Consider the following 23,823-nt stretch of genomic DNA (forward strand, 5'->3'; position numbering starts at 1 on the left):
CAGACTCAGTTCGTCAGGGCATGGACTCTACAAGGTGTCGAAAGCGTTCCACAGGGATGCTGGCCCATGTTGAGTCCAATGCGTCCCACAGTTGTGTCAAGTTGGCTGGATGTCCTTTGGGTGGTGGACCCTTCTTGATACACATGAGACTGTTGAGCATGAAAAACCCAGCAGCATTGCATTTCTTGACACACTCAAACCAGTGCACCTGGCACCTACTACCATACCCTGTTCAAAGTAACTTACATTTTTACAAAACACACGTTTAACGGCAACAAAACAAACGGAATAGAGAAGCTTCGGCACTGACGGTTGAACACATCCTCATTCACGTCTCCATCACAACCCCCTTTTGCGCAGCTGATGCTGGCTATTTAATTGGGAATTAAAGGGAAAGCGCCCTATTGGAAGGAGCTGCACTGAGACGGTTCAGAATAATTCAGGGCCGTCACACACCCCCTCCCTGGAAAAAGCCGACCATTGCCCTGGAAGGCACATCTTGGTCGGGAAACCGAGAAAGGTCTCATCGCTTTCCTCTACAAAAATATTCATGACTTTTTGGAGCTCACGCTCCTCAGCTGAAGGATCACAGGCCTTAAGGTGTGAGACTTCTGAGTCTGGGAATCCAAGAAAAGTCTCCTCACTTTCCTCTTCAAAGATATCCAGGACCTTGCGGCGCTCAATCGCCTCAATTCCTCAGCCGAGGGGTAACAGGCCTTAAGGCGTGAGACATGGACAACGCGCATATCTTCACCTGTGTCCTCTTTCACCACTCGGTAGTTCAAAGGGCCCATCTGCTCCACAATCCTATATGGTCCTTGCCATTTAGGAGCGAGCTTGGCAGAGAAGAATTGTTCAGCTTTCGAGTAAGGATGAGAGCGAAGCCACACCCGATCACGAAGCTGGAACTGCATGTCTCGTCTGTTCTTATCATAATTTCTCTTCTGCTTGAGTCAAGCCTGGATCGTGTTCTTTGAGACAAGAGCTCTCAAGTCGTGGAGATGGACTACCTGGTCATAGCAAGCAGCGTCTGGAGTAAGCTGCTGGGGCTGTAGCACCATATCCAAGGGTCCTCGGAGAGGACGACTTAGGTTCAGCTCTGCAGGTGTGACTCCAGTGGACTCTTGCACAGCAGAATTCAGGGCAAATCGAAACTCGTGAAGGTGCTTGTCCCAGTGTTTGTGCTGGGTCCCTACATAGGAAGCAATCATCGTCTTCAAGGTTCGATTTACTCTCTCAGTGAGATTGGTCTGTGGGTGATAGGCCGTGGTCAACTTCTGTCTCAGGTTCCATCTTTGGCAGGTCTCCTCAAAGAGATCAGAGACAAATTGGGAACCTCGATCAGACAGGATGTAATCAGGCACTCCCCAGCGAGTCAGGATCTCTTTCGTAAGGATGTTAGAGACGGTCCTTGCTGTGGCCTGACGCAGGGAAAATAGCTCCACCCACTTTGAATAATAATCAACAAAAACAAGCATGTACACATTCTGATTGGAGCTTCTAGGAAATTGACCCATCAAATCCACTCCTAACATTTCCCAAGGTCGGGTAACCACCGTTTGCTGCAACTTGCCAGCAGGCTTTCTACCTTCTGGTTTGTACATTTGACAAACCTGACAGTTTCGGATGTGCGACTTCACATCCATGCCCAGATTTGGCCAGTACAGTAACGCTTGCAACCGCTTGTAGGTTTTGAAACTGCCCAAATGACCAGCTAATGGGTCTTCATGGAAATGTTGAAGCAGTTGAAGGCGTAGAGTTTCAGGTATGTACATTTGGTAGAGTGTTCTGTGAGGTAGTTGTACAACACGGTAGACTTTGTCTTCAATGATGGTCAGCTTTGTGGTAGGATTGACCATCTTTTCTCCATCTTCCAGGATAGTCTGGTACAAAGCCTGTACTTCTGGATCATCCTGTTGGGCTTTCCATATGGCCTCATCAGAGATGGGAAAGTCCGTTTTGGGCGAGTCTCGACTGCTTGACAGGACAGTAGCACATGTAAGATGAGGGCCACCGTTATCACAAGCAGGAGCTCTGGACAAGGCATCTGGAACAGTGTTATATTTTCATTTCCTGTATTCTACTGCAAAGGTGAACTCTTGCAACCGTAGAGCCCATCTTATGAGTCTGGTACTTGGTTTGTTGGTCTTGAACACCCACACAAGGGAGGAATGGTCAGTGACCACAATGAAGTGTCTTCCCTCCAGGTAGTACCTCCACTTTTCCAAAGCCCAGACAACTGCAAGGCACTCTTGCTCGGTTGTGGAGTAGTTCCGTTCTACTCCATTCAATGTCCGACTGGCGAACGCTAGCACTTCTTCAGTGCCAAGTCCAGTCTGTTGGACTAGGACAGCACCAAGTCCAACATCACTTGCATCAGTGTAAACAACAAAAGGGCAATCAAAGTTGGGATGACCTAAAATGGGAGGTGTGACGAGGTGTCGTTTCAGGGTTTCAAAGGAGGTCTGGCACTCTGCCGTCCATTGGAATTTCACTCCTTTTCGCTTCAACGCGTTGAGGGGTTCTGCAACCTGGGAGAAGTTCGACACAAACCGATGGTACCATCCAGCCATCCCAAGGAACCGTTGAAGGGCCTTGAGTGTGGTTGGCACAGGGAAGTCTTGTACAGCCTTCGTCTTTTCAGGATCCACATGAATGCCGTCAAAAGACACAATATGCCCAAGGAACTTCAGGGAGGTTTGGCAGAAGTTGCTCTTCTTCATATTCAAGGTCAGACCAGCTTCTCTTAGCTTGTCCAACACTGCTTGAAGATCTTGAAAGTGTCTTTCTCTGTTCTGAGAGTAGATAATTATATCGTCCAGGTAGACGAAACAGATCTTCCCTTTGAGCTCACCTAACGCAATCTCCATGAGTCTTTGGAAAGTGGCAGGGGAATTCTTTAATCCAAAGGGCATCACCTTAAAGGAAAACAAGCCCTCAGCACAGACAAAAGCAGTCTTGTCCTTGCTTTCCTGGTCCATCTCAACCTGCCAATAACCACTATTGAGGTCAAGGGTAGTGAACACAACAGAGCCAGACAATGACTCCAGGATCTCGTGGATGGTAGGAAGAGGATAGGCATCAGTCTGGGAAACCTTGTTGGTCTTCCTATAGTCCACACAAAATCTAAGACCACCAGTCTTTTTTGGGATGAGGACAACAGGAGCAGCCCAGGGAGAGGAGGAACGTTCTATTATATCTTGTGTTAACATATCATTAATGAGTCCCTTTTGGATGATTAGCTTCGCTGGGGACAAACGATATGGCTTTTGCTTGATCGGCATTTCCTGTGTAAGGAATATTTTGTGCTTCAGGAGCCCGGTGCGTCCTAGCTTTGAAGTACATACATCAGCATTATTCTGCAGCTGTTCCAACAGCCTTAACTCCTCTGGCTGTTCCAGCTGAGCTCTTCTCACAGCCTGTAAAAGGAGATCGTCAGAAGGATTATCAAGGGTTAGTGGTACCGGAGCAACGGCAGAGAAGAGTGCCACATTTGAACCCCAATCATGTAACTTTGTAGCTTCTGATTGGTGCGGTATTAACTGAAAGGAAGGGGATGTCGATGGGGGGGCATAGGCAGTGACTCTTGGAGTTTCAGCTCTGGTTAAAGCACCCAGAGTAGGATGGTCATTCCTGCGAAGAGAGTTAGGTGTGTTGGCCTGTTGTGATTTGTGGTTTCTGGAAGGGTTTACTTGATACGGTCTTGGACATGTAGCTGAAGAATGTCCCTTTTGGCTACATCTCCAACAGAACATGAGAGGGGCCTCGGCTGGAGACTCTGGCTGTTGTTGATGGTCTGTCTTGGGTAACTGTTTGGGTGTCTGTTTCTTTCTCTGGTCATATTGCTGTTGGCATTCTCTGTCCTTCTCAAACTGCTGTCCCAAGCGAACCAGTCCATTGACAGTGGTGACTCGTTCTCGGAGTTGACTGGCTAGTAGTGGGTTGATGTTCTTCAAGATCAATTTAATGACCTCTTCCTCCTCAATGCCAGGTTTCCACCTTCTGCACAGGGAGTGGTAACCGTATGCAAAGTCACGGATACTCTCTTTCTCGCTTTGCACTCGATTCCTGACTCTGTCTGCCAGCTCATCTGTGTAGTCCTCAGACAGAAATGCAGAGGAAAACTTGGCCTCAAAGTCAGCCCAGGAGGTAGTGGTGAGACGTGCCACATCCCACCAGTCTCGAGCTGTCCCATGCAACACATTCCTCAATGTGGCAAGGAGTTCTTTGTCAGCCAGGGGATTGAGGGCAAGAAAGTCACAACATCTTTCTAGATACATTAGCGGATCAGGACTGTCATCTTTTTTCCCAAAGGTGGGAAATTGCAATTTAATGGGCATCGCCCCCACATGACGTCTACTCATAGCACCATGAACAAACGAGCTAGGAGGGATTGAGGAAGTAGAGAGGGAGGGTGTTATCGGACAATGCAAATGAACACCAGGATGCATGGTGGATTGCATCCTGCAAGGGGTGGCTGCAGCATGTCCTTTTCTTGGCTGTTCAGAGGTGCCATCTTGGCCCTCAGTGGTCTGAACAGAAGTGGACACCAGAGAAACTCTGTGTAAGGAGTTGTGCCTAATGGAGGCCATGTCCACAGACACGTCATCCAACATTTTAACACAATTCGAGAGTTCTGTCTGCAAGTGGCCTACAGTGTTAACCATGGGAGAAAAAACAGAATTAACGTCCTTGAGGACCTCAGTGTGGTGATGTTGTAGGCGCCATTGGAGTGTGGCAGTGAGTTGGTTTCGTTGGTAGTCAAACTGCCTGTCCATGGCACCAGTAATTTCCCGTCTTCCACTCTCACTGAGCTCTGTCAGCGTGTGGGTTAGAGTGCTCAGTGAGTTTCTGAATTCCATGACACTCTGTTGTTGCTCTTCCTTCAGACATTTGAAATTATGGTGGATAAGAGTTTGGAGATGTTGTTGAGTCTGACGAATATCAAGGATGTCACCTTGAAGTTGTAGGACTACAACCTCTGGAGATAAACCAGACAATGGAGGAAGGTTGGGTGTCAGAGGGAGGGCTAGCTCAGTACTTCCACACAGATCCATGTCAATAAGTGAGTAACTGGTTAGACCTCCTGTGGCCTGTGGTCCAGACAGAGCATTCAGATTCCCAGGGCTCTGGCCCAAATCAACTCCATTATCTCCATTCACCATAAGATTTGTATTGTCAGCTTGATGGTCAGAATGGCCCTGTGTATTCCCATTGACAGGTATGACATGGATGAGCACATTATCTTGGGGTGAATCCATTGTTTTAATTCCACACAAAAGATTTGCTTTGGTTAGTTCTCAATGTTGAGCTGTCCCATCTGGGGTGCCATTTTTTATGTAACGGTTTTGACTTGAGGTTATTATTTATAGGGGTGCCAGGTAGGTTGTGCCTACCAGAGAAAACATTGGTTTCTCCTTTTAGTTTGGGTGGGAATGAGTCCCATCTGGTCCGTCAAGTCTACACCAATACAAAGGACTTATGTAAAAGTCAGGATGGAAATAAACTTTTCATAAACCCTTAAAACATTGGAAAGAACTTCAAAAACAACTATATTCTTTTGCGTGGGTTGTATTAGCAACAACAATGATTACACACATATAATAATATCACAATGAGTTCTGGTTCCTCCAGAAATGTCCTGTACCTCGGGCCTAAAAAGAGTCCAGCCCGGTAAAGGAGTTCAGTGAACTCAAGTGACTTTTGTCACGCAATGTTTGTCCGTTCATTCCGTGTAGCGTAAACCCAGTATTAAACATACAATTATTTTACCACAGAACTTTAAAGCGTATCAACTCTTACTAAGTCCTCAACTACAACTAACTACATAAATCAAAGTATACATCGCATCAAAACAAATGAAATACCGTATACAAAAAGGTGGTAGTCAGTCGGTCAGTCAGACAATCCAATCCGCCAATAGATCTCCAGCGGAGAAAGGCCACGAAGAACGGAGAGGTGTAGTCCATGGACGCAAAGAGTGGATCCGATCCTGGGTAAACTCTCTTAGGCTACAAAACACACGTTTAACGGCAACAAAACAAACGGAATAGAGAAGCTTCGGCACTGACGGTTGAACACATCCTCATTCACGTCTCCATCACAACCCCCCTTTTGCGCAGCTGATGCTGGCTATTTAATTGGGAATTAAAGGGAAAGCGCCCTATTGGAAGGAGCTGCACTGAGACGGTTCAGAATAATTCAGGGCCGTCACAATGTGGCCGCTTTAAACACGATTCTCTCAAAAAATGGTTTGTGATGCAAATGTAAAAAGCATGTCAAACACCCTCTCAATGGAGTTTCTATGTGAGAATTTGCCAGAACGATCTGGGATACCCCCCCAAACATTTGGGCTAAGCTGGCGTGAAATAGCCCTATAGCATGTACTGTGTCAGAGGTACAACCATCAAAGTAATTGGAATGTTAGAGCAACACATGCAATACAAACGCCTAACCCATCTTCATTCAGTAGCCCTTGGGTGACTAAACACCTTGACATTCCACAATTTATATATACACCACTGGGTGGGGCTGGCCTCCTGAGCTTTATATATAAATCCTGGATATTCATCCATAGCTCACTTTTGCAGCTCCTGCGGTACCATCCACCGAGCCTATCATTATCTGAAGACCATGCCAATGGCTCTCTCTATGGGGTCCTCCACGCTGTCTGGGGAAGGAGGTTGTCGTGGGGGCTTCAGGCTTCTCTGGAGGCCTGGGTGGGGGAGGGATGGCCCTGGCTCTCTGCTATGGAATGGGGCTGGGGGCGGGAGCACAGCTGGGGTTAAGTGGAGGCATGGGGATAGGGAATGCAGGACTAGGTCTTGAGGGTGGAGGAGGATACGGGGCTGGGATGGGGATGGGGGGTGAAGCAGGCCTAGGTGTTGGGGAAGGAGGAGGCTACAGGGCTGGGATGGGCCTGAGTATGGGTGGTGGTGGTGGTGGCAGTGCTGCCTTCTCTATGGGACGCACCATGGCATTAGGAGGGCTATGAGCGGGTGTATTTCTGGATGCAGCGGGAGCTGCTGCGGGGCCCTTACTGGCCCCGGTCCTCTCGTGGGCTGCCTACTCGTGGGCTGCCTAGGAAGATGCCTACTACAAAATCAAGGTACAGCTTACTCAAACTACAAAATGCAAATCGACAGCATTAGGCCTACTAAATGTAAATGACATTTTATTATTGTAATACCATTTCGATTTTCTAAACAATATGAATTATATTTGCTACTTATTTTAAAGCCACTCCTGTGAATGTACAATATACTCTCTGCCCAATAGGGGTCAGTAGAAATGGCTGGATGTCTCATGGTGAATGAGATAGGCCTACTTAGAAAATATTTGGACATGAGGATGCTATGTTTTTGGGGAACGACACAAAGTATAAATCCCTTAATCTATGTAATGAAATAACTAGCGCATGGTTTACAGAGTCTGAAAAGTAGATCACTCCGAACAACTAGTTACTGAACAACTAGTTATACTGTTGTCTTTTCACTCAGAAAAGGCCTAGAAGCTACTCAAAGGGCATTACATTTTGGCCTGCAGGAACAAGGGGGAGGAACACTTTGGCTTGATCTGTTGATCTTCTTAGAGCTGAAACTGTCACAGACACCACAAGCTTGTGTCCCCATTATAACACTAAAACCTATAGGTAATAGGGTGCCCTTTGGGACGGAAAATGGTGTGATGGTGTGGTGACCTGCCAACCGTTACTCTCCTCCTGTTTTGAGTGAAACTCACCAAGCTGCAGAGCAGTTTGCCGTGGGTTAACCCCAAGTTAGTGGTGTCTTTGGTGCAGACAAAAGATTCAGGGAACCCAACTTCCTTAAAGCAGGGGAAGAAACAAACAACTGCCAGACATTTTGTTGTTGTTGATTGATGTTTTATTAAAAGAACTGACATGCAGACAGATATAGATGTACATACATGCATACTTACACACAAGACACCCACTCTGCCGCTCTCATGCAAACATCTACATGCATCTTTCACTCTGAAAGTGACTCACATCAAGAATCCTGCAGCTCATGTAAAGAATACACTGAATGATGTTATCAAAGTGTGTATGAGACAGTAGCTAATGGCCTCGTGCTGCTCACTCTGCCTGCAGTTGGATGCGGTCTAGGCTGCCAATGCCACCAGCTCTGAGGCCCTCACCACCTCCAAGGCAGAGATCTCTGCCTCCAGGAAAGAACTGCAGGCCCTCAGTCTGGAGCTGCAGAGTCTGGTCAATATGGTGAGTCGGGTCTAACACACTGTGTGTTTGTGATTACACCATTTCAATCTATTGTACCAATACCATCTCGTATGTGAATAGAACTTTTCACTGGCCTTAGAGAGATAACTATAGTCATAGTGAAACGAAACCATGTATGTACAGTACCAGTCAAAAGTTTGGACACATCTACTCATTAAAGGGTTTTTCTTTATTTTTTTAAAACTATTTTCTACATTGTGGAATAATAGTGAAGACATCAAAACTATGAAATAACACATGGAATCCTGTAGTAACCAAGAGAGTGTTAAACAAATCAAAATATTTGCTTAGATTTTAGATTCTTCAAAGTAGCCACCCTTTGCCTTGATGACAGCTTTGTACACTCTTGGAATTCTCTCAACCGGCTTCACCTGAAAGGCTTTTCCAATGGTCATGAATCCAACTCATCCCAAACCATCTCAACTGGGTTGAGGTCGGGTGATTGTGGAGGCCAGGCCATCTAATGCAGCACTCCATCACGCTTCTTCTTGTTCAAATAGCACTTACCCAGCCTGGAGGTGTGTTGAGTCATTGTCCTGTTGAAAAACAAATGATAGTCCCACTAAGCGCAACCCAGATGGTATGGCGTATCGCTGCAAAATGCTGTGGTAGCCATGTTGGTTAAGTGTGCCTTGAATTCTAAATAAATCACTGACATTGTCACCAGCAAAGCACCCCCACACCATCACACCTCCTCCTCCATGCTTCACGGTGGGAACCACACATGCGGAGATCATCCGTTCACATACTCTGCGTTTCACAACGACATGGCGGTTGGAACCAAAAATCTCATTTTTGGACTCATCAGACCAAAGGACAGATTTTCACCGGTCTAATGTCCATTGCTCATGTTCCTTGGCCCAAGCAAGTCTCTTCTTCTTATTGGTGTCCTTTAGTAGGGGTTTCAGCAGCATTTTGACCATGAATGCCTGATTCACGCAGTCTCTGAACAGTTGCTGTTGAGACTGTTGAGATATGTCTGTTACTTGAACTCTGTGAAGCATTTATTTGGGCTGCAATTTCTGAGGCTGGTAACTCTAATGAACTTCTGCAGCAGAGGTAACTGGGTCTTCCTTTCCTGTGGCGGTCCTCATGAGAGCCAGTTTCACCATAGCGCTTGATGGTTTTTGCAACTGCACTTGAATAAACTTTCAAAGTTCTTGAAATTTTCCAGATTGACTGACATGTCTTAAAGTGATGATGAACTGTCATTTCTCTTTGCTTATTTGAGTGGTTCTTGCCATAATATGGATTTGGTCTTTTAACACCCCTACCTTGTCACAACACAACTGATAGGTTCAAACGCATTAAGAAGGAAAGGAAATACTTATTAATTGAAATTAATTCCAGGTGACTACCTCATGAAGCTGGTTGAGAGAATGCAATGAGTGTGCAAAATGGGCATCAAGGCAAAGGGTGGCTACTTTGTATAATCTTAAATATAAAATATATTTTGATTTGTTTAACACTTTTTTGGTTACTACATGATTCCATATGTGTTATTTCATAGTTTTGATGTCTTCATTATTATTCTACAATGTAGAAAATACACCTGTAATGAGTAGGTTTGTCCAAACCTTTGACTGGTTCTGTAAGTCAGTGATGCTGTGACAGTGCTGTGATGCAGCTGATGAGTATCAGAGTTTGATATAAATCAGTGCTAACAGTCACACAGGAAGTGGTTGCTATGGTGTTTCGCATTGCCAAACTCCCCCACTGCTGAGCTTAGGCACAAACAGCAATACTGCTTTCCAGAAGACATCAGTGGTGTATCCATTCACTGCAGTTGTGTGCCTTCCAGTAGATAGACAGACTAAATGGGGTTTGCCAAGGCACCAACAGGATTGTTTTCTTTTTACCTCAAAATCAGTCTGCTGCTTTGTGTGTTTCTTTAGAAATTTTAAGTGAGGTCCTGCTTATGGGAAATGGGTTACATTGACTGGCACTTTTATTTTGAAAGATACACTTTTGATAACAGGGTGACTGACGGTGGTTATGTTGTCCCAGTTAAACAATGCCACATATGTTCTAACATGAGCTAGCTAGTTAGTTAACAGATCCTCCTCCCTTCTCTCCGAAGAACATGTCCCTGGAGCTTAGCTTTGCCCAGTCCAGTGGGGGCGTGGCGGAGTACCAGAACCAGATCAGGGGCCTGGAGGAGGCCATCGATGTGGCTAAGGTGGACCTGCACAAGCAAATCCTCAGCTACCAGGAGCTCCTGGATGTCCAGCTGGTCCTGGACGCTGAGATCACCACCTACCGGACACTTCTGAACTGGGATGACCTTAGGTTAGAGTGCTGATCTGTAATCAGTTTTGCCTTATGATTGCGGGCTCAGAGCTCTCATTCAATTCAATTGAATGAATACTTTATTTCCAATCGACACTGGTTAATAAGGATATGGATAGGACCTCATATTATCCACATCATCCACCAGTGTCAGTGAGGCAATAACCAGTTGGCTGTCCTTCTAGCTTCCCCGTCCAGTCCTATGGCTCCTCCCCTCTCTACATGTCCATCTCACCCAGCCCCTCCTCCCACATCAGGAGCCCCTCCTCCAAATCTGGAGTTCTGGCAGAGCTCACTACAGTGATGAAGAAAGAGTTTAGTTAAAGATCAAATAGTCAGTTCTGAGCAAATCAGTAAATGTCTTGCATCATTCAATATCATTGAAAAATTAAATAGTTACCTGTTTTGGACCTCTCTTTCAGGGTATTTGCAGAGAGTATGTCTTTCACAAAGACTTCCTACACTTACACTGGTGAGAAAACAGTATGAAGACCACCAGGCGTCTATAGTCTCTTTCAGGGAAGGACTGGGACCAGAAATAATTTCCCCCCCTTGAGAGCTCTACAATCAGCCCATTTCCCCCCCTAAAGGCCCACATTACTGGCCAAATAATGATCATTCTGTAAAATAAAATAAAAATGTATGCAGACCCACTGGCTTAAAGATGGACCAGCCCATCTGGCATTTGCCCAAACTGCCATAATGCAGTCTGAGGATATGAGTAACTTAATGACTAGGTAAATCATAGATGTCACATATCCACACCATTGAAACCAGATAATAACTATTTAACCTTTCTTCTCCATGCATCACTGTGTTGTGTCATTCGTCTTAGGAAGAGTGACACTCTTTCTTGATAAATTCTATCTTAGATTAAAAAAAGCTAAATGTCATTAAAGACTGTTTGTACTGATTCATGTTCTCTAATTCTTGTTACAGTGACAGATGAGGTCATTGAGATTAAGACCAAAGAAGAAGTGGTCACGGGCAAGTTTCTATAACCTTATCATTTGACCAGACAGAGCCAATGTGTTAGCAGACCAATGATACTGGACCATGTGGTTTAGGAGGGTCATTCCAAGTGCCGTGAATCAGTCTCAAGCACTCAGATTATCTGTTGGAGTTGCCCTTATCCGCAGGGGACTTCACAAAGCATTTGTGCTCTCAGTTTCACCATCAACCACATCATGTTATGTACATAGCATAGGCCTATTACATAATAAATCAGTCCTTCTAAGTCTTAGACAGAATTTCAGAGATGTTGTTGGAACTAACACTGCCTTCTCTCTACTCTGAGACCACTACTAATGCATCTGATGCAGAGCCCGAGTCCTCGGTCAGACCTCACTATCACAGCGTGGTGACCCAATATGACCTTACATGACCTTTGCCCAATAAACTTTGCTTCATCATATTGGATTTTGTTGTGGTTATTATTGTATTGTAGTGAATCATAAGATGTTTGTAAGAATGTCCATAGTGCAGACAACATTTAGTTATGGATTTTCCTTCTGTGTATTCTGTGGGATTTGAGTAATTTATGCAAGAAGCGCAAGATCATTTGGGGACTGGGTTTGCCATATTTCAGGATCAGTGTGTGTTTTCGAGCATTGCGTGTGTGCGACAGAGAGGTCTGTCTTTGTCCTGCACAGGTGTTAAAGCACCTACCATGCACATCAGAGCTACAGTAATGCTGCTTTGCCATCATGTGTGTCAATTGGTACTGATGTCACCACCAACACCTCTCCGTCTGTCACTTTCTTCAGGAGTGTGTTCTCATAGGCACCCTAATGTACCCTTAACCCGGCTAACAGGCCATGGTTGTTTCACTTCACCTCTTTGTGGTCCAAACCGAGAAACGCAAACTGAAAATGACAGAAGAAGAGACTGGTATCTACTCTCAACCTCTCTCATCTCTGGGTCCTCAGTCTTGGACGGAAACTGCTAAATCAGCTTGGGTAGCGAAACCTCTGAGGATGGCACAATGGCTTGCTCTGATCTCTGTTGTACTCAGTGCCTAAAGATGGTTCGAAACTCAGAAGGTTAGAGAAGACTCTTCCTTACACCTGCTCAGAGGAAACACACAACCATGCAGGCTTCCCTCTCCCTTTATGTCTCTATCATAACATAGTCACTTTGGAAACTCATAAAGTTGATATCAAGACAATATCAACAAAAAAATCTACATATATATATATTAAAGACAATATCAAGTTTTGTCAAACTTGCTGGAACCTGGAACTCAGGCCGATAAAAACACAATTATATATTAAAATGAATTCAATCAAAACTATCAATACCGATTGTTCATTTTCATTTATCCGTGTTGTAAACAAGTCCAGGAATGCAAGGTACTTTTGATTCCGTGATTCTTGGGGATAACACATGTGGTTTACTTTGCTTACATTTCTTTAACTTCTCCTTGCCCTGCACAATGTCTGCTCATAGTAGTTGCACTTCCTTTTCTACAGAGTCTGCTTCTTCCCCACAATAGTAAAAACATGAGTGTTTCTCCGATGTAGTTTCATATGGGGAACACCTGACCAGATCATCGTGAGTCCTGTGACATACAGATCCTTTGTCTTGTCTTAGAAAACCCTCTACACCGTGCAAATGTGTGTTCACTGTGATAATGCTGTCACAACAGCCCACCATGAACCTCCCCTCCCCATACTAGTGTTATCTTACACCTACTACCAAGGTTCTCCATTTCACTTCTCCCAGGCACTAAGTGCTTAACTTAGAATACGGTGTTGTGTAAAATGTGGCATGACATGAAGGTCGATGACGTGTTTTTGAAGGGATGAATGGGAGAATTGTAACAGCAGAAAGAGACAATAGACGTGAGACCCAATGTGTAGAGCAGATATGACTAATAACACCTGCATGCAATGCTATTCGTTTCTGTCTAAGTTGGTGTCTCGTAGAACAAATGCAAGTAATCACTAGCATGCCGACAGACACGAGTGCCAGGGAGGTTCCCTAAAATGAAACGCAGTATCTCAGTTTAATACTCACAGTGTAGCCAGTGGAGGCTGCTGAGGGGAGGACAGCTCATGGTAATGGCTGGAATGGAGTCAATGGAATGCTATCAACCACATCTTTGAATCCATTCCACTGACTCCATTCCAGACATTATTATGAGCCGTCCTCCCCTCAGCAGCCTCCACAGCAGTCTCCATTGTAGTTAAGGCAAAACCATAAAAGCGGGTGACGATGAGACGTGTAGCAATATTCGTCAAGGGCTTGAGGAAAGCATTGTTCTCTAGTTGGCTCGTAGCACTCATCACAGACGGGGTACGTTCTTGTAACATTGTCTTTGTTATCAACTTTTTTGTGAGTTTAATGTGGGATGTTCTTTCATAGTACTGGAAAGTACTCTGTAAACATTTGACGGTGATAAATTATGACATGGTCAAGTTCGGAAGTGTATGTATGCAGTAAACAAAAAAAATTATCACATTAGGTTTTTTGGGGACTAAACTATACATTTTTTTTTTCCTTCTTCTGACAGGCAAAATGGAGTCGCCATCATTCACAATATTTCCAACGTCTGAAACAGTAAGTATTATCTCTATCTAATTGCTTGTATTTACAACTATAAAGCCATGCTATAAAATGAGTTAGAGAGCAACATCAAATCAGCAGAGAATGGATTCAATCCAAATGTGTTTAATTGTAGCCAAGAGTATCTAGTGCAAAGATCTCCAACAGCCTGCCCATGAGTAGCTCGCCAAACAATTCTGAAGGTACCTGCAATTTAGAAGTGTTCCACCTCAAACGGTCATTAAATCTCACACCTATCAGACACCGAAAGCTCCCAGTTACACTACTATCTAATCAACACAACGTTGACATCCTACCCCATGGGTAGCCACTATTGGCTTAAAAAGCCAAACCTAACACAATATCTGCCAATTCATTTCCAGGAATATTGCTTGTGTATGTGGTGCACACGTTTGTCTACCACTCTGCGTGTAACCATGTGATTAACGTCTTGTGGGTTGACGGAAATTGTTTCACCAAAACCGTCACAATTAAAATGTTAACTGCAAAGTAGGCTTAGCTGGCAGAAGTGTACCCGGAGTAAGTATGTCATGTGTATCTATTATTTGCAAACTCTGCCATGAAATGAGCAGCAGCAGTACAGAACCATCACTAGACCGGCACATTCTTCACTGGCTAGATGCACAATTAGAGGAGAATTCAACAACAACAACAAAATCTAAATCTGTTAGTTTTCTTCCAGATCAACAAAAAAAAAAAGTATTCTGCTGTGATTTAACCATTGACATGGACTCAGAACATCCAATTGTGTTGTTTCTATATGAACAATTGTAATTGAGAGTGAAAAACAAACAAATCTAAACCAGAAAATAACATAATATATAAAACAGAATTTGAGAGAAAAAAAGAACCTCAGCATTTATAGGGTCCCCTAGAGTTGTTTATTAACTATTACTTTACCAGGTATATTGGCAGAAAACAGTGCACTACTTTCTCTTCTACAGTAGGATGTGGGGAAGAGTTTTAGGGGAGAAGAGAAAGACGTGCCTATTTGAAAGCTAGAAAAAATTAGTTGCACGTGACCAGTTTCATAATTTTTTTCTTTAAGTAGCTCTCATGTCAGAAAAGGCCGGAGACCCCTGATCTAGTGTTTGTCTTTTTGAACTCCCATACAAAGACCACATAAAGTTTCACATCAACATTAATGTGGTCGGAGAGGAAAAACATTTTATTTTCAACTCACCACTTTTAGTAGCCAAGATTCAGATCAGGATTTGGATCAGACTGGAAGGGTTGTTTATGATGTTTGTAGCAATGTTTTGTAGTCTGTGTTCGTGCAAGTGTACAAGAACTCTTGTAGCAAACATTTCTAACACACACGCAAACATCAGCATCAAATATCTACGGTGCGCACAAAAGAACTGCCCCCCCCCCATATTTATCTCCTTCCTAGATCTGTGTCGGAGGCGACAACAAGCGCAGTGTCGTTGACGTGCATCGTGAACCTGAGCCCCTCTCTGTAACCCCCCTGGAGCGTTAAGCCACCCCATCTCACACAGAAGGAAGTGGTGCAGCGGTGTGGTTTCTCCTGTTGAGAGACAGTGAGACACAACACCTGCTTCTGAGAGCAACCACAGCAGCATTGGCTTTAGGCAGAACGTCACTACCACCAGGTCTTGATGTCACCATGCTTGTGCTCCGCTAAATGCACTATGTTATGAAACACTGTAGTGTAGGCAGACGGTTTTAGGGAACAGGCAGCTAGCTAGTCAACCATTGCAGACAGGAAGTCATGAAACAAAAATGCTCAAACTACATTTAAATCTGTTGGTCTTAAACCGTTATGAAAGACACCGTGACAAAATAAATGATTAAGGACACCTGTTGCACAAATTCAAAGTAAAAGTCTCAGAATGCTTGTTTGTATTACAGGGATCTGGAGATTACACAGAGGACTATGAGGGAGGCTATACTGAGACCCCAGGGGGAATGTGTGATAAGTCCTGGGTGAGGGAGTTCCGGGGTCTCTACGAACCCCCTCTGTACTGGCTCATCTTCTCCCTGGGCGCCGTGGGCAACCTGATGGTGGTCTTCATCTTTACCACGGTACGCCACCGCCTCAAGACTATGACAGACGTGTACCTACTCAACCTGGCTGTGGCTGATCTCCTCTTCCTGGGTACACTGCCCTTCTGGGCTGCTGATGCCACCAGGGGCTGGGTGTTTGGCCTGGGCCTCTGTAAGATCCTCTCGGCCGTCTACAAAATCAACTTCTTCAGCAGCATGCTGTTGCTCACCTGTATCAGTGTGGACCGCTATGTGGCAATCGTCCAGGTCACCAAGGCTCACAACCTGAAGAACAAGAGGCTGTTTGTCAGCAAGCTGGTCTGCTTGGCTGTCTGGATCATCTCAAGCCTCCTGGCTCTGCCCGAGTTCATTTTCGCCCAGGTGAAGCCTGACCACAGGGGCAATTCCTTCTGTGTCCTGGTCTACCCCAACAACCTCTTCAACCGCACCAAGATCCTGGTGCTGGCTCTGCAGGTCTGTGTGGGCTTCTGCCTGCCTCTGCTGGTCATGGTTCTATGCTACTCGGTCATCATTCGCACCCTCCTGCAAGCCAAAAGCTTTGAGAAGCACAAGGCACTGAGAGTCATCTTCGCCGTGGTGGCTGTGTTTGTCCTCTCCCAGCTACCGTACAACGGGCTACTCGTGGTTGATGCCACGCAGGCCGCCAACACCACCATCAAGGACTGTGCCATATCGGGCCATTTCGATGTCGCCGGACAGATTGCGAAGAGCCTTGCATACACCCATGCTTGCATTAATCCCTTCCTGTATGTGTTCATTGGCGTTCGCTTCCGGAAGGATCTGCTGAGGCTGCTGAGGCAGTACACCTGTGGCCTGAACCAGAGAGGCCTCAATAAGATGCAGGCCGTCCCCAAACGCCCCTCCGTCATGTCCGACACCGAGACCACCCCTGCCCTCTCCTTGTAACCCCGCCTCCCTGAGACCACTCCCCCCCCCATCTTGGCGTTACCACACCTACCCACACATTAAACATCACCTCAGACCATACTGTTGGGTTGAATCCTAGCTAAAGATCTGTGTGCGTATTTCAAATTTCTCATTGACATCCATACATTGAAACGTGTAAAGGTTAATACCAGGGGTCTCAAAGTTAGGCTTCAGCCCCCTGGGATTGCCTCTGACTTTATCATTACTTCCATATGATATCATAGGCTGCTAAGGACCGCACATTTCCAGGGCGACAAACCCAGCTGCATCCTGATTACATTGGTATTTTGCCAGTATAGAAATTCATTGTTGTTTACATATACCCTGTGCAGACAGTCAACATACAATACATCCAAAGCATACAGTTCTCTAGGTCCTTGTATAAAAGTGTACATTACTGTATATAAATTGTGTCAATGAGTATTGTTACCTTGACTGTGTTACTGTTTTCTGTATTTGTAGAGTAGGTGCTGCTGCAAAATGGTTGGCATTATAATTGTGAAAGGTACCCATTAAAACTGAAATAAAATGATTGTCCTCTGTTGTTTGTCAAAGTGAGAACAGTCAAATCATTATCTTGAAAACCAACACCAGTTAGAATACCTCACTTAGTCCTTTCTTCAAAATGTGTCACAATAATGAGACTCACACACACTCTCTTTGATGAAGGTCAATACGATTGAAATAGGCAGCGCAAAGGCCACATGAATAAATGCTACCGTTTTGAGACACGAGCGACGTTCACTTCTTATTTTTCACTTGGTGTGAGAATACGGCGCACTGTTTTCAATGGTGTAACGTACGTTCTGTGGTGGGGAAACAGACTAAGTGCGGCTTGTTGCGTCCACAACGCTTTCACTATGACTACAGCCTATGACTTGCTCTTAGTTCGCTGAGCAAGCACAATTGACAATCTGTTTCCCCATTGAAAAGCAGTTGTACCCCATGTTGGTATGGGTATGACTAGGCATTTTCAAAGTTAGTGGTGAAGTTTGCCCACCTCATTCATACTGGTATGAGAAATGTTTACTCATTCACCTCTGAAAACCGTTGAGTCAGCACCATTGGTTCAGACAGGGTGAAAGTAGCCTCGGCTCCAGGCTTCGCTCACATTGTGAGGTGAAAGTCTGTGGCAGAGGGTGAAAATGGCATGCCGTGAAGTATACTGAAAAACACCTCTCCACTGCTTGTTGTTGACCTGAATTTGAGTTTGAAATCTAATTGCAATTAATCTAATTGCAATTTTACACATTCCACTTGCTTTGGTTTTAGTCACCATTTGTAGCATCAAAATACTTGTCTTTGAAGATTACCAGCATACTGTAGATGACATAAATACATACACGTGGTGTGTCTCTGCACTCATTATTGAGCCGATATTCTCAAACCCAACAGGTTGAAAAGAGGCATGAGATCGTCACAACGCGAACCAGTCATAGGCAGTATAGACACAGACACCCCGTCTGATCTGATACAGGCAGACACTTTCGGGAGTGTTTTTCTACAGTTGGCCATGCTACTGAAAACATGGGAACATCAAAAGGTCAGTAATGGAGGGCAGTTGCTGGCAAAGCCCTCTTATCTCTTCACTCCTCAGTGCAATTGGAGACGGTGAGATGGTGAAGCATTGTGAGCTTTACTGTAGGCTGTCTGCCCGTTGCAATAATCTGTTTCATAACTCGGATGCACTCAAACCCCCGCTATCAAAGCATAAGTCTGAAATCAGACTGAATAGCAAATAGACTGAGATTGACTGAAGCTGGGGTTGACAGAGGCATGCCATGGCGTTCCATTTACCAGACCAAGCTAAAACATGCATTTACATTTTAAAATGACAACTGAGCGTGGCAGGCAGTGCGTGTGTTTTTCATGTAACGATGAGATAGTTAAGTTGCGCTGCAAAGGTGGATTCTCGATTAGATATAGACGTTTTTCATGAGGGCTAGGAAGGTCAACAAATTTGTGATGAGAAACTTTTCATCGTTTACTCACTTGACAAGCTGCTCTGCTTGAAGCTCACTATGCCTCAGACTGAGGGTAGAAAAAAAGCATGGTACGTTTTTGAGGTTAGTGAGGTCGGCCATGCACCCCTGTACCTGTTCAATTCAGGTGAGACCACAGACGCACACTTTCATGTCTCTTTTGTTTTGTCTGCTCATTGCACGACAGGAAGCCATCAGTCAACTGGCTTCCTGTATCCTTGTATAGTACTACTGCAATACTACAGACACTAGATCCCTGTACAAAAGCTACACTACAGACAGCTAGGCCTCCATAGGGAGACCAGCCAAGTAACAGTTTTCTCTCAGCTTCTGCTCCACCTACTCCAAAGTGCCTTACTTCACTTTATTTAACTGCCATCCATGTGGATGTGGCCTTGAAATGGTAATGAGTTACCTTAAGTTGTTACTTTGTAAAAAGGTCATGTATAGCATTTCCCACACTCTCCTGACTGACTTTCCACCAATGACCAGTCACCCCACTTCCAATTTCCTGCAGGGGCGGGCCTTCCTTCACTGAAACACCTACTTCCAATCTAATTGACTGACCTACAAATAATATTGAGTAGTTATTTATGATGCAAGGATTTGTAGATCAGTCAATCTTGCACTGGGTACCCAGTGAACACAGACAGACACTGATGTCTTTTTTTGGTTCCGTCCGGACCAGCCTTGATTTCAACTTCCACGGATGTTGATTTTTGGTCCTAGATGTCTTTGTTTGGTTCAGATTTGGTTTGTTTGGTTCAGATTTGGTCTGATTTGGTTTGTTTGGTTCAGATTTGGTTACCTTGAAGTGGCCCAAACGGATTTGGTCAGGACCGGCCTTTATTTGGTCCAAACATTGGCGCCTATGATTGATTCTGAACCAATCATAGACATCTATGCCCAATCATAGAAGTTTCACACGCATGGACAGCACAGTAGAGCACAGCAGAGTACAATAAAGTACATTATAGTACAGTATATTACAATAAAGTAGAGCACAGAAGAGTACAATAAAGTACATTATAGTACAGTATATTACAATAAAGTAGAGCACAGAAGAGTACAGTAAAGTAAGGTAAAAACAAGTATAGGACAGTAGAGTACAGTAAAGTAAGGTAAAAACAAGTATAGGACAGTAGAGTACAGCACAGTATAATTTACTGTATTGTACCCTACTTTATTCTAATGTATTCTACTGAACTAAACTGTACTCTACTGAATAAAATTATGCTGTACTGTACCGTACTATAATGTACTCTACTGTACTAAACTGTGCCGTACTGTTCAAACTTGTGAAACATAGACTTGACTTCTATGATTTGTTCAGATTTGGTCTGGTCCGGACTGGACCAAATGTGTAATTGTCTGGGAGCAGAACTCATTAGAATAACACCCAACATGCTTCGCAAATGTTTGTTTTTAGATTTACGTTTACATTTGGTGATTCAGCAGACAGACACTCTTATGCAGAGCGACTTGCAGTCTGTGCGTTCAACTAAACTAGATTAAAAACATTTTTTTAAAGTTTTTTGTCACATGTGCTGATTACAACAGGTGTAGTAGACCTTACAATGCAGTTTTAAGAAAAATAAGTGTCAAGTAAAAAATAGATTACATTTTGTAAAAATAATTTACAAAATTATAAAGAGCAGCAGTAATAAACAGTGGTGAGGTTATATACACGGGGGTACCGGTACAGAGTCAAAGTGCGGGGGCACCGGCTAGTTGAGATTTATTTAGATAATTTAGATAATATGTAGATGTAGGTAGAGTTAAAGTGACTATGCATTGATAATACACAGAGAGTAGCAGCAGCGTAAAAGGGGGGACAATGTAAATAGTCTGGGTAGCCATTTGATTAGCTGTTCAGAAGTCTTATGGCTTGGGGGTAGAATGTGTTAAGAAGCCTTATGGACCTAGACTTGGCTAGCTGAGAGAACAGTCTATGAATAGAGGGGCTGGAGTCTGACAATTTTTAGGGCCTTCCTCTGACACCACCTGGTATAGAGGTCCTGGATGGCAGAAAGCTTGGCCCCTGTGATGTACTGGGCCATACGCACTAACCTCTGTATTGTCTTGCGGTCGGAGGCCAAGCAGTTACCATACTAGGCGGTGATGCAACCAGTCAGGATGCTCTCGATGGTGCAGCTGTAGAACTTTTTGAGGATCTGAGGGCCCATGCCAAATCTTTTCAGTCTGCTTAGGGGGAATAGGCGTTGTCGTGCCCTCTTCACGACTGCATTGGTGTGTTTGGACCATTCTAGTTGATGTAGACACCAAGGAACCTGAAGCTCTCAACCTGCTCCACTGCAGCCCCGTCGATGAGAATGGGGGCGTGCTCGGTCCTCCTTTTCCTGTAGTCCACAATCATCTCCTTTGTCTTGGTCACGTTGAGGGAGAGGTTGTTGTTCTGGCACCTCACGGCCAGGTCTCATCGTTGTCGGTGATCAGGCCTACCACTGTTGTGGCTGATGTGTTGTTACCTACCCTTACCACCTGGGAGCGGCCCGTCAGGAAGTCCAGGATACAGTTGCAGAGGGAGGTGTTTAGTCCCAGGGTCCTTAGCTTAGTGATGAGCTTTGAGGGCACTATGGTGTTCAACGCTGAGCTGCAGTCAATGAATAGCATTCTCACATAGGTGTTCCTTTTGTCCAGGTGGTAAAGGGCAGTGTAGAGTGCAATAGAGATGGCATCATCTGTGGATCTGTTGGGGCGGTATGCAAATTGGAGTGGGTCTAGTGTTTCTGGGATAATGGTGTTGATGTGAGCCATGACCAGCCTTTCAAAGCACTTCATGGCTACAGATGTGAGTGCTACGGGTCGGTAGTCATTTAGGCAGGTTACCTTCGTGCTCTTGGGCACAGGGACTATGGTGGTCTGCTTGAAACATGTCGGTACTACAGACTCAGTCAGGGACAGGTTGTCAGTGAAGACACTTGCCAGTTAGTCAGCGCATGCTTGGAGTACACGTCCTGGTAATCCATCTGGCCCTGTGGCCTTGTGAATGTTGACCTGTTTAAAGGTCTTACTCACATCGGCGACGGAGAGCGTGATCACACAGTCGTCCGGAACAGCTGATGCTCTCATGCATGTTTCAGTGTTACTTGCCTCGAGGCGAGCAGAAGTAATTCATCACTCCAGAGAAAGCGTTTCCACTGTTCCAGAGTCCAAAGGCTGAGAGCTTTACATCACTCCAGCCGACGCTTGGCATTGTGCATGGTGATCTTAGATTTGTGTGCGGCTGCTCGACCGTGGAAACCCATTTCAGAGGCAGTTTGGAACTCGGTAGTGAGTTTTGAAACCGAGGACAGACGATTGTTACAAGCTACACACTTCAGAACTTGGCTGTCCCGTTCTCTGAGCTTGTGGGGTCTTAGCAGCTGAGCCGTGGTCGCTCCTACAGGTTTCTACTTCACAATAACAGCACTTACAGTTGACCGGGGAAGCTCTAGCAGGGCAGAAATTTGACAAACTGACTTGTTGGAATGGTGGCATCCTATGACGGTGCCAAGCTGAAAGTCACTGAGCTCTTCAGTAGGGCCATTCTACTGCCAATGTTTGTCTTTGGAGACGGGTGTGACCGAAATAGCCGAATCCACTCATTTAAATGGGTGTCCACATACTTTTGTACAGTGCATTCAGAAAGTTCGCAGACCCTTTCCCTTTTTCCACATTGTTGTTACGTTGCAGCCTTATTCTAAAATTGTACACATAATACCCAATAATGACAAAGCAAACACAGGTTTTTAAAAATATTTGCAAATGTATAAAAAATAAAAAAACAGAAATACCATATTTACATAAGTATTCAGACCCTTTGCTATGAGACTCAAAATTACATTGATCATCCTTGAGTTGTTTCTTCAACTTGATTGTAGTCCACCTGTGGTAAATTCAATTGATTGGACATTTGGAAAGGCACACACCAGTCTATATAAAGGTCCCACAGTGAAAGTGTATGTCAGAGCAAAAACCAAGCCATGAGGTTGAAGGGATTGTCCGTAGAGCTCTGAGACAGGATTGTGTCGAAGCACAGATCTAGGGAAGACTACCAGAATTGAAGGGCCCAGAGAACACAGTAGCTTTCATCATTCTTCAATGGAAGAGGTTTGGAACCACCAAGACTCTTCCTAGAGTTGTGACCCGTCACTCAGACAGAGCCTGGCCAAACTGAGCAATCAGGCCTTTATGGTAGGGGGCTTTGGTCAGCCCGGGAGGTGACCAAGAACTCAATGGTCACTCAGACAGAGCTCTAGAGTTCCTCTGTGGAGAACTTTCCAGAAGGACAACCATCTCTGCAGCACTCCACCAATCAGGCCTTTATGGTAGAGTGGCCAGACGGAAACTACTCATTAAAAGGCACGTGACAGCCCGCTTTGAGTTTGCCAAAAGCCACCTAAAGGACTCTCAGGGGGGCTTTGGTCAGGGAGGTGACCAAGAACTCAATGGTCACTCAGACAGAGCTCTAGAGTTCCTCTGTGGAGAACTTTCCAGAAGGACAACCATCTCTGCAGCACTCCACCAATCAGGCCTTTATGGTAGAGTGGCCAGACGGAAACTACTCATTAAAAGGCACGTGACAGCCCGCTTTGAGTTTGCCAAAAGCCACCTAAAGGACTCTCAGGGGGGCTTTGGTCAGGGAGGTGACCAAGAACTCAATGGTCACTCAGACAGAGCTCTAGAGTTCCTCTGTAGAGAACTTTCCAGAAGGACAACCATCTCTGCAGCACTCCACCAATCAGGCCTTTATGGTAGAGTGGCCAGACG

General features: G+C 44.9%; 2 protein-coding genes across 3 annotated transcripts; both read left to right on the plus strand.

Annotated features, from left to right (window-relative positions):
• The first annotated feature begins 6,882 nt into the window (after positions 1-6,882).
• LOC112227554 (keratin, type II cytoskeletal 68 kDa, component IA-like) lies at positions 6,883-11,952 on the plus strand. 2 transcript variants are annotated; one of them, XR_006080265.1, is made up of 3 exons: positions 6,883-8,236; positions 10,338-10,546; positions 11,486-11,952. XR_006080265.1 is itself a non-coding variant. In XM_024392357.2 (2 exons), exons 1-2 carry the CDS (start codon positions 8,234-8,236, stop codon positions 10,557-10,559), a joined length of 225 nt encoding a protein of 74 aa, XP_024248125.1. In that variant the 5' UTR covers positions 6,883-8,233; the 3' UTR covers positions 10,560-11,450. The 2 variants fall into 2 exon arrangements, 1 of the variants encoding a protein (XP_024248125.1); XM_024392357.2 differs by lacking the exon at positions 11,486-11,952 and having other exon boundaries at positions 10,338-11,450.
• A 1,733-nt stretch (positions 11,953-13,685) lies between these two features.
• Positions 13,686-17,601, plus strand: LOC112227919 (C-C chemokine receptor type 9-like). Its single transcript, XM_024392922.2, has 3 exons — positions 13,686-13,843; positions 14,061-14,107; positions 15,986-17,601. Exons 2-3 carry the CDS (start codon positions 14,066-14,068, stop codon positions 17,045-17,047), a joined length of 1,104 nt encoding a protein of 367 aa, XP_024248690.1. The 5' UTR covers positions 13,686-13,843; positions 14,061-14,065; the 3' UTR covers positions 17,048-17,601.
• The last annotated feature ends 6,222 nt before the right edge of the window (positions 17,602-23,823 follow it).

The sequence above is a fragment of the Oncorhynchus tshawytscha genome, linkage group LG29 (assembly GCF_018296145.1).
Source record: "Oncorhynchus tshawytscha isolate Ot180627B linkage group LG29, Otsh_v2.0, whole genome shotgun sequence".
Lineage (NCBI taxonomy): Eukaryota > Metazoa > Chordata > Actinopteri > Salmoniformes > Salmonidae > Oncorhynchus > Oncorhynchus tshawytscha.

Coding starts and splice junctions, on each gene's coding strand:
- LOC112227919 (XM_024392922.2), top strand. CDS start 14,066: ATGGAGTCGCCATCATTCACAATATTTCCAACGTCTGAAACA. Junction 14,108..15,985: donor TATTTCCAACGTCTGAAACA/GTAAGTATTATC, acceptor TTTGTATTACAG/GGATCTGGAGATTACACAGA.